This window comes from Sardina pilchardus, chromosome 7 (assembly GCF_963854185.1).
Source record: "Sardina pilchardus chromosome 7, fSarPil1.1, whole genome shotgun sequence".
NCBI lineage: Eukaryota > Metazoa > Chordata > Actinopteri > Clupeiformes > Clupeidae > Sardina > Sardina pilchardus.
The window spans coordinates 25,180,738-25,192,335 of NC_085000.1; the positions used below are offsets into that span (position 1 = coordinate 25,180,738).

The following is an 11,598-nucleotide window of genomic DNA, read 5'->3' on the forward strand; positions in this document are numbered from 1 at the left end:
GTGCTGGATGAATTTGAACTCGCAGTCCGATGCAAAAGTATTACCCTGCCAAGAATGCTGGCATCAACATCTCTATTTTATGTACCGGGTGAATGTGTGTGAAGAAAGGAGCGAGTGATCTCCATATGTTGTCTCGTCTGCCTTAAAGTCACTTATATGCTGAGCAATGTGTCTTTTTTCACTGTAATCCCTTTTAATCAGTCTGTCCTGTCGGTGTTGTTCTTGAAAGGCTGACTGATGCCTCATTTGTAGAGATCTAAAAGAAAGATAGAAAAAAATAAACGTGGAATATCAAAAGACAATTCGATTTAAATGCAAGACCAAGTTGTGTGTGCAGGGACAGTCGGAGTACAGTACTTACACTGTAAGTGAGTATTAAAGAAAGAGATGGGATGCTTTCTCATTGCCATGCAAGACAGGGAACTGATCAAATCCACCAATGAAATCAACTGAAAGCCAAAAGCAAATGCAGGGGAAATACAAAACCGATGAGACAAAAAGGCAACATGGCTGACATAAGGGCGATGTTAAGGAAGTGAAATGATAAATCTTCAGCCTCATGTATTATGTATCAAAGTGTTTTACAAAGAAGGGAGACAGAGGCAAGCATGTGAAGTGACTGTGTTTGGGGGAAACAGATAGAAACGGACAGACAGACAGAACAGAAATACGAATTCAAGGACAGGGAGATGTGGGAGAGGGAGCGAGCAAATGAAGACAAGGTCACTTACAGGTGTCCTCCTCCTCATTGAAGACACTGATCACGTAGCAGGCGTATACAAATCCCAGAAGCTGCACACAGACACAGACACACACACACACACACCAGTAGACCAAAAGTAATGTAGCATCACCATGGAAACTGCTCTCTGAGTCTCGTATATACAAGACATACAGGTGTATTCGCTTTCAAATAGAGCACATGTTGACATGAATACACACCTAAACCATGTCTATGCACTGTGTGCTTGGAATACAAATGCATTGTACATACCGCTCCTATGCTGTGCATGTATTTGGAGTGCTTTTGGGATACAAACTGCCCTACTTAAAGGCATGTGTCTGTGTGTGTACTGTATGTGTATGTATCTATCTCATCATGTATTAGGATTTACATTGAAGCGTAATGTGTGAGTATTTGGGTGCAGGCCTTAATCTCTCTAAATTAGCATACTGGATGTTCTGAAATTATCAGATATTTCTGAAGCCTTCAAATATAATTATGTTTTTGTAACCTTCAACAGTTCAGTTCACACCTGTATTTTGGCACAGTGCCAAAGTGAGATCTTTAAAGGCGCAGTCAGCGATCGTGCTTGATGTCGTGTTTACATTTCTTAGCATACACTTTTGTCCAAAACAACATACACTATATTTTAACCAAGGGCCAAACAAAACACACCACAGATGTAGCTCATCCCTCCCTTCAGGATTCCAAAAGAAAATCCAAACAGAGTTTAGTTTTTGATTGGGGCAGGCTGCCCCCACATTTTGTATGTTGTTGGTTTGTTTCCTGTTTCTGGAGCCCAGGCTGCCTAGAGACTTTTTACAGTGTACTCACAGGATGTGCAGCTAGTGGATTGTGATGAGATGAATGTGACAAAAAAAAAAAATGATCGGCTCGAAATTGCATATGATTGCAAACTGCACCTTTAAAGACCTTCTCCAGCCATCATTAAAAGAAATCTGCCCATGGTATGTATCTCTATACCTTCTGCCTCACCTCAGATGTGGGGAGCTAGCTAATATAGCTAGTGTATACAGTACAACATCTCCATGTCTGTATGCCATTATGTGCTTAAATTCCCCTTTGCCCCCATGTACTTACAGAGATGAAAAGCTGCAGGGCACTGTGCAGCACCTCTATGTACTGATACTCCAGCATGCAACCCAGAGATGAGATTAGTGCCGGGCTCTCCAGACTCTGCCACCTAGTGGCGGGAAGGTCTCTGTCATCACATCCCGGGGCATTCTCCTTCCACCAGGAGGAATGAGAGGACACTCCCAGAGAGAGGTAGTTACTGTCCTGAAATGACACGGTAAGTAATAGTGAATAGTGAGTGGAGGGAAGGGGTGATTGTCGTGGTCATCACTCATCTCAAACTCACGGTGCAAAAATACTGCAGAAGTAAACAAACCATGACGTTAAATATCATTTATAGTCATTAATCAAAATAATTAAGTAGTATTTTTGGGTCACTTTATTGGATAGGACAATGACGAGTATCAAAGAAGCGAGTAGCAAGGAAGCAAGTGAAAGTGAGAGAAAAGAGATGGGACGAGGAAATGGCCGTGGGTCAGACTTGCACCTGGGTCGCTGTGGACACTTGAGGTACCAATGCTGATGCTTGTGCCTTATCTCCACCATGCAGTTAAATATCTGATTGGTAACTGGATTGTGGTTTGTTTTAACATGTGGGAGTGGAGAGTAAAACTGCCCACCTGTATGGAGCTTAATTCGGTTACTATCACTCCCCTCAACTATAACATACAAGCTTTTTTTTTTTCTTTTTCAACTATAACATACGAGTCTTATGACTATGGTTTTAGAGTTAGGAGTCGAAGGCCAAGACCTGGGAAATAAATAGCCTAAACTTTTACGGATTTTCAGTTTTTCAAGTTAAATTTGGTTTCTTGACAGCTACCCTCTTTACAGTCTTGGGTAAAATGTGGCTACTAATTAATTTCAGAGGTGTCAGTCAAGTGTATTTCAGTAAGATGATCGTGACAAAACAGCAGGTCACATAAACAGTTCCGTTAACTATGGCCTCTCTTAATATTTTCTCCTATAGCCTTGACATATTTGCAGTGCCTTCTTCACTGACTAGCCCCTTGCTATTTTTCTATAATAATGTCGTTGATGTAGTCATTAACTGTTATTGGTTTATCTATCCTGCTCACTCTCTACTTCTACACGGAGCACTGAGGCCATATCTAGGTCAGGCGAAGCTCATTCATAAAACCCATCAGGTCAACAGATGATGCATGCTACCAGCTGTTACCCCACTATTTGGTGGGTGGGGCTTTTAAGCTGTTGGGTATGGCTAGGAAACAGGTGCATGGGGGTGGGAGGTGGGGGGGGGGGGTCAGATGACAGAGGGAGAGGAGAGAATGAGAGGGAGAGAGGGAGAGAGAGAGGCGGACAGGCTGAAGCAGGGGAAGGAAGGGTAAAGAAAAGTAGCCATGATGATAAGTAAAGAAAGCAGGCAAATGAGAAAAATTAGCAAAAGGTTGATTTGTTTTTTAGTAATGAATCAACATTGTTGTTGTTCAAATTGATGGACAATATGTTGTAAATTCTAGAAGGTAATACGGATGCACTTTCTTACCTTGGAAAGGCCGCCAAGGTCAAGGTAGAGGCAACACACAAATATGTTCCAGCCCACCCAAAGCACAGTCCAAGTTAGGTACTGGGGGATGAAAACAACAGAATTTGTTCGCATAATTCACAAGGAGCATAGGAAGAATAAGTCAAGGTTGTTAGATGTTGTGTGACTCTGAGGTAATTCCAATAGAATCTAAGGTTCTTTCTGTAAAAGATTTCCTCTCAGAAAAAAATAATATAAAAGCTAACCCATTATAAGGATGCATGAGGTCAGTCCACTTAAAGCAACACTAAAGCACTTTTCCTCTGTCGCACACTCGCTATCTGTTTATCCAGCAAATAACAGACAAGGTTGAATATGTTGCATGATTTTATGAAAGTATGATGTATTGCGACATCGAAGCAAGTCAAATTTGTAGTTTCTGATGTCTCATTTCATCGAACTACAGATACACTACCCCATCTCGTAAAGTTACATAGTGCGGTTATCGCAGATAGAGGGCCGCGAAGTGAAAGCAGAAGTGCCGTTCACCCTGTTACGAGTTGATGAACTGCTGAAATGATTTTGTAAACATTTTTTTACGGTACGAAAAACTCTTTAGTGTTGCTTTAACAGACCCTTCTTAAAATGACAAAAAAATGTCCACGGGTTTCAAGTATGTAAATTAACACATCCTCATTCAGGTATATTTTCTGAAAACCACACATTGTTTTCCAAAATCATTTGAAGGTTGCTTAACCCTACTGTGTGTAGTGTATTGCTAGTAAATGAAAACAAAGCAACATGCTTGTTGCAATTCACTACTATTTTTGAAGGAATGGATTCAGGCAATATAAAAATGGAATAATTTCTCATGGTAACTGCCACTACTGAATTCTTCTACGCTCTGAAGAAAAGCCCTGTCCCCTATATGCACCCTGCTTCATAAATTAGACATAAGAACAGCGAATCACAGCCTGAATCCTTTTTACGGCATTGTGTTGTGCTCACGGAACAACATTTTCTTCTTTGAGTAACTGCATACATCTTCACCAAACACTGAAGGAACTATTGTTGTACTGTCCCTAGCTAGTCAATCATATTATTCTTTTGAAAACCATTCAAACATTGGTGCCCAAAGTATTATACGTATATAGAGAGGATCTACAACACATCTGTTAAAATTGTTTTTCTAGCTGCACCATAGTCTGGCAGCTCAATGCATATATTATTAATAAGTTCAAATGAATGATGAGATGGTACTCACGAGCACAACATAGCGAGGCCTGTACTGAATGGTACCGAACAAGCCCAGGATGACCACAACAATGTGCAAGAAATTCACCAGGATTGGAGCCCATTGGTAACCCAGGAAATCAAACACCTGTCTCTCCAGTGCTGTTAACTGGAGATGAAAGAGGGGAGAGAGAGATCAAATGAGAGAGAGAGGGAGGGAGGGAGGGAGAGAGAGAGGAGGTGGAACATGTTAGCGACAAACTGTGCCGTGCTCATGAATTTACCACTATTCATTTGCTCAAACCACATTCCTATGGCCGACAATGCCCCAGTGGCCGAAAACTATCAACATGCTATGACAGACCCCGGCACCTTTGACCTGAGGACAAAGATAACAGAGACTCCACCTCCTGAGAGAGGCAACAAAACCTCTGCCTCTTATTTTTTTTTTTCACATACAAGGTTCTCACTCCGGGTTGCCAAGGTAACGGACCCAAGGGGGAACAATGCATGTCAGAGAGCGCCCTGACCGGGGAGATGAGCGTTCTCCTGTGAGGTCGTCTCTGCTCAATCAGTCAGAGGGGGCGGGACAGGGTGTGGGAATGGGTGGGTGGGAGGGCTGGATGGTGGGGTGGGGGGGGGACACCTCCTTCAGCCTGCCTTTCATGATGCACTATGCAGCATGGTGATAAAATCAGTCTCCCGGCCGCTGCCTGGTTACCACCCTTCCCCCTCGAATAAAGGCACCCCCTTCCCCCACTCCATACCCCACTTCCCTCCCATCCTCTCTCCATAACACTATGGCTGCTTTGCATCACACAGTCAGAAGCTTTGCCTCTGATCAAAAATTCACAGGCAGGGCCTTTTCTCTCACGCTCCAAATGCTGAGGCATATCCACATTCACTCCGGTTTGGCTCTGCATTCCTTGATGTAGGGTGGTGATTGGAGAGGCAGTGCTGTGCTGTGCTCTTGGCTAATGGTGTCAGGAGTCAAGGTGAAGAGTTGACTCAATACCGGATCCTATATTCCATTATCATTTAACATCTTCAGGCGTCATTTTGTCAGTTTCCTATTATGGGCTCTGAACTTATGGATGGCAAGATGGCTGTGACCATGGCCATGGTAGCTTTGAGTGAAAGACACTGATTCATATCAGAAACAAAATCATCAGTGAAAAATGCAAAATCTCTCATTGAAACATTTTCAACATTGCCATGACTGCTCTCCTCTTCCATTCACTAAAAACAAAGTCAGCAATTAGAAACGGCTCAACCAAATTCTGTATGCAGCACAATCAAGATGAGTTTTGGTTCATTTTAAGAGGAATCTTGTTCCACAGATTCTCCCTGGGTTCACAGAGGAATACAGATCAGAGCAAAAATGATCTATGAAATTGACATTGACACACTGGTGCATGCTGGGACACATGGCGTGTACACTTGTTTGTATAATCTTTTAGTAGAGAAAATGTCAACCTGTGTAATACGCCTGGGTCCATCATAATAATTATTTGTAAACTGTTGCAGCAACCCACATTGTTCCCTGAGTACTTTAATATGTAGTTAATATGTCTGTTAATAACAGCAACTACATGTATGCTGACAAGAGGAGAAAGAGAAATTGACAAGAGAGAGAGAAATTGACTGGATGCATGAGATTAAGTTAGTAATTTAACAATCATATGGAAAATGGCATATCCTTATAGTTTCCACTGGAATTATTGAGCGGGACGATTTGACTTATTTGGCAGGACGATTCCGGATTATGTCAAAAGTGTAGCCTACACTATCCTCACTATACACCTACTTTTCTACTCTTGTGAATGAATGCATACTTGTTCAAGTATTTATAACTCAAACTCAGTTATTCAACTAATAACATGGGAGAAAACAAACTAAATGTGTATGCAACAACCAGTTGAAATCATATTAGTTTAGAATTTAAAGTACAAAAATAAAGAACAAAGTTATGTTATCATGTCTCTTTAGAAACTATGAGTTTGCATTACCACATTTCGTTGAATTTGTTTATCACCAATCTTTCGGATAACACCAGCCTAGTTGATCATAACAAGCCTACAGTGTTATTTGAGATTATAAAGACTTCATATGATTGGCTATAGACCTCTTTTAGCATCTTAAAGAAAAATAGTGTTATAAGTAGTGGTCAATTAACTTAATATCAGCCCTTTATGTAGACCTATGTTTGAGACAAATCTTGAGAATAGACTTACCAGTTGCAGAGTGCAAAGGAATATGAGCATGCATCGTCCGGAACAGCAACCCATTCTCTCTTCAAAAAGCGCTCGGCGAGAAATGAAATGTGAAATGCACCTTTTTTCCCCAGAAATAATCAAATTAGTTGATCATGCTCAATCACAATTAAGCTGTATTTTCCTGAGTATTTGCGAACAGCTATGGTTCACCGAACGTAGACTACACAACAACACAACACAACACAACACCCCACAACACGATGTCAGCGAGGGGAAGGGGTGGGCTAGCGTGGCGGGCAGATGCAATGACTAGTGAAGTAGGCTAATGTTAGCCGTCTTGAGGTGCAGAAGGGGAGGAGCTGGGCCGTACACACCCCGTTGTGCCAGCGACTGACAACAGCAGGAGGGGCTGTCAAGGATGACCGCACACATATGGGTCCACACCATAACCTTAGATGTCTTTATCATTCCTCACTGATAAAATCTGGCAAAGTCAAAAGTCTGTAGCCTAAGTAGCATTACTTCCTCGAATAGAAGAACAAAGTTTTACACTGCCTTTTGAACATAAGCTCGGACAACTCCACTCCCTGCTTGATGGCATGTCTTATGCTTCATTGTTAGAAAGTGTTCAAGAAAATTAGTGTAGCCTACAAAAAAGAAAGACAGACAGAGGAGAGAGAGCAATCTGTTCAGAGTACATAGTATATAGCCCACCTTTTTTTTAATTGTTCTTTTTTTTATTATTACAATCACAATATAGTTCTTTTAATTACTGTATGATGTAGACTAGCAATTGGCAATAGCCTACATCTGAATCCCCCTTCATCCATTCATTCTTCTCAGTATACACACCAGTGTTACCCAGCAGTTGCACTGGTTTTGAGAGGTATAATCAAGCGTTTCTGTAGGCCTGTGCACAAAAACAAGGCATAAACAAGGTCTGAAAACAAGGCATAACACTACAGTATGTGTGTACACTTACAAACAATTAAGACCGTGTGTGTTGCTCTTCTTTCTTTCCTTGGGAAAACATGTAGCCTACAGTATACTGCTGAACCATGCAGTTAGTTTGTGGCTTTAAATGATGTTTTTTTGTTGGAACAGACTAACACTCCTTTTAGCCAAAAGAAATCCATCCCTCTACTGCTATACCTATCACAAATTAAACATAAGTGAAATGCAAGACAATGAAAGTCATAGCTTCAAACAGAAACTGTTGGGGAGTAACAACATGGATTGACAGACATTTCTGACTGAAATTTCAAATATTCAAATTTCTACTATATTCTCTACAACCCACTTATAAATGAAAACCCATGTCAATGTCATCAAGTGTTGAGGATGAAAGTACTCAGAAAACCAAGCAAACTAAATAGACAAACTTGGTAGGCCTATTACATGGGACAACAAACCACAAACTAGGTATTACATGGGACACAATTATTATCAGGCTCAACTTCATTAATCCTTTCCTAAATCCAATATCAGACAAATGAGATTAACAGAGTATAGCTGAACAATGACTTTTTGTGTGATGTAGGTGCCACTTCTCCAGCATGAGCACTATACACACATCTACTTCTACTAACTACATTTAAATTCAACACATTATGCTAGTTTGATATTAACATATCCTTCCATATTTATTAAGCCAGCTATGCCCTAGGCTTTGTGTAGGCTAATAATTCTCTGTAATGTGATGAATGTACTTCTGTGTAGATATATCTTATGCATGCCTTTGTTCTATTATCTTTACAAATAACAAATGGTGGGGTTAAAAAAGAATGAGTGCCAAATGCATGCAGAGCTATAGCCGAGCGACAAATAGACTGGCATGCCACATTAGGGTGGGTCTTGATGGGTCATCTGAAGTTGAGTCATATTAGTTATCGAGGGAGAGGACATTTGCCACCTTCATGCCAAGGGTGAAGTGTCTCTAGGGTAGTGACCCACAGATACCATGGCCACATCAGTGGATTTTCTCATATTCCCGAAGTGGATGGGTTTTCCATGGCTGACCTCTGTGTTTGGGGGAGCTGTGATGAATGTTTTACACATTTCAAGAGCAGGCGAGGAGGACATGACATTTTTCATCTCATCTCATCACAAAACCATAGCAGCTGCTCTCAATTCACACCTTCTTCCACCCTTCTTCTTTTTCAATTCTGATGTTAATCATTGTGGAATTTCCCCCTTTTTTTCCGTCTGGAAGTGTGCGTGTGTGTGTGTCGTTTTTTGTTTAAAAATGATATGTATGAGTATGAATCTGTGAGTGCACTTGGGACTGAGAGCACTTGGGAAAAGTTACAGATGAGAACAAGATCATCTCTGGAAGTGAACTTTTATGTAGAGGTCTTCTTCAATTGATGTAAGTTGTAGAGGGAGACATGTGAAATAGAGTTTATGTGAAAAATGTCACCATATATTGCCTCTGCACTGCTGTTCCTAAGGCTTTTGTGAGAGCGATCTGGCATGTGATAGAGTGTGACAGCTGTTTGGGCATTGTGAAGCCCCAGGAACGTGAGTCTCTTTGTGACTTTGAGAAACTGCTGAAGGTCTTTTTGGAACTTCCTTGGCAGAAATGTTCAAATATTCATGATGATCCGCTTCCTGTCACTTTGCATGGGTTGTTTGTGGTGGGTGTGGAATATAATGAATCTGGAATTGAATGAGTCTGCCTTCCTTGAGTTTAAAGAGCTGCAATCTTATCCATTCATAATAGCTGATGGTAGTGGAGCTTTAATGGCATGGGAACATAAAAACAAACATGGCCTCATCTCAGAGAATTGAGAGTGACGGAATAAATGAAACTTCAATCAAGAATAAAAATGTAACCTATTCAACTGCTTGGATTAATAACCTTTTAAAACCTTTTTTGATAATGCAATGGAGTGTAATATTGGGTCATATTAAGTATATGCTTATAAGGTATATTCTTACAATCATTACCCATAGATGTAAAGTCACACAAATTGAATTCTAAAATAATATGAATACGGTACCTATCTCTCTGTCTCTCTGTATGTGTGTGTGTGTACGCATGTGCGCCTCTCTGTAGGTGAATTTCTCTGTATGTCCGTGTGTATGTGTTGCACATGCTTACATCTGATCTGAGTGTCTGAATCTAAATGTGTGTGTGTGTGTGTGTGTGTGTGTGTGGACAGTGATGACTCTATCTGCCTACATGTATGTGTATCCATGTGTCTGCAGTCATATGTATGTGTGTGTGTGTGTGTGTGTGTGTGTGTGTGTGTGTGTGTGTGTGTGTGTGTGTTTGCTCCTGTAAGGGCATGCTCTACATAACTGCTCCAGATGGGTGCTGTCAGAGAGAAGCCCCTGAGCGCTGAGTGTGTGTCTGACTCTCCCTGGCCTTCTGGAGGGTCCTCACCTCACACACACCAACAGTCACACAAACACACATTCACACGACATGCGCACACACTCATGCTCCCTCCCTACCCAACCCTTACACACAGTCACACACCAACACACACTCACAGATAGATAGACAGACATACGGTCACACACTTGATGGTATTTTTGATACCACAGATGAATGGAGACCCAGTCAGACCAATGGTAGTAAAAATCAGGAATAGTTTCCTGAGGACTTTTATTTACAAAGATGCACATCAAACTTTAAGGAGACAGCACAGATCCACCTGATTTATCTAGACAAAGAGATAGAGGTTTAGAGAAGGTTTACGTATCCTCTCAGGCTGAAGGGAGATATAGTGTTGGTCATCCCTGTTTACGTGGATGGACGTACTGAATCAAACTCGAATTAGATATAGGCAGGGACAGTAAAGGAATGGAATGAAATGACAACAGTCATCTCTCATATGTGGAAGAACACATTACAGAAATTTTAGGACATAAACCACTTGAATATAAAAATCACAAGTTCCAATTCCAATACGCTGGCTAACACACAAAGACACATGGATATGATACACACACACACACACACACACACACACACACACACTCATCCAGGCATACACAAACATACAAATGCATGCCTTCCATACACTGACATAGTGGTCACACACAGTCACAGACTTGTGCAAATACACACTCGCACATATGCAAAAGGGTCATCACTGTCACCACACTGTTGAGACTAAAATGCTTTTCCCTCCCCCAGTACAGCCTTCTGTGCAAGCACATTTACCTAATCAATTAGAAGGTCTGTCAACATCCATGTGTGTGTGTGTGTGTGTGTGTGTGTGTGTGTGTGTGTGTGTGTGTGTGTGTGTGTGTGTGTGTGTGTGTGTGTGTGTGAGAGAGAGAGGTCTTAAATACACAAAATGAAATTAGGCCTAGCCTATCAATCATGTCCTTATAGCTAAACAATTTCTAAGGTCAAGTAGTCTACAAGTAGCCTACTGTGTCTTCAGTATGCCTGCATATGATAATATATGACAATATATTTAAGGACACTTGATGACTCAGATTGAACTGAATTGTGGGTTGGTTTTGGATTTATCTACAAATAATCCATCATAACATTAAGTGAAAATGTACCTTTTCAACGTTTCTCTATGTGTCTTATGTCGGTCACTACAGGATATAGCCTACCCTGCTCATAAATTGTGAATATAACACATATATTCAAAACTCTGAGCTATTTCTACATATATGCCGCCACTTTTTTATATTTTAGGTTTGGATTTAGAAAACTCTACATCAGTGAATCATGCATTGGGATTACAACCTAATACCATTGATGCCTTACTACATGACCTGCATTCTTATACACTGCTTAGGTCTTCCAGTAGGTGGCGCTAAATACAAATAACAAGTGACAAGAATCGAGGGGCTTTGCTCTCTGTCACATGGTA

At 41.0% G+C, this 11,598-nt stretch overlaps 1 protein-coding gene across 1 annotated transcript; it reads right to left on the bottom strand.

Annotated features, from left to right (window-relative positions):
* Positions 1-375: 375 nt before the first annotated feature.
* nkain5 (sodium/potassium transporting ATPase interacting 5) lies at positions 376-6,833 on the bottom strand. The gene is made up of 6 exons (XM_062542027.1): positions 6,773-6,833; positions 4,570-4,707; positions 3,327-3,407; positions 1,826-2,023; positions 732-792; positions 376-449 (listed from the first exon to the last, which is right to left on the bottom strand). The coding sequence occupies exons 1-6, from the start codon at positions 6,824-6,826 to the stop codon at positions 376-378; spliced, it is 606 nt and encodes a 201-aa protein (XP_062398011.1). The 5' UTR covers positions 6,827-6,833.
* Positions 6,834-11,598: the final 4,765 nt, after the last annotated feature.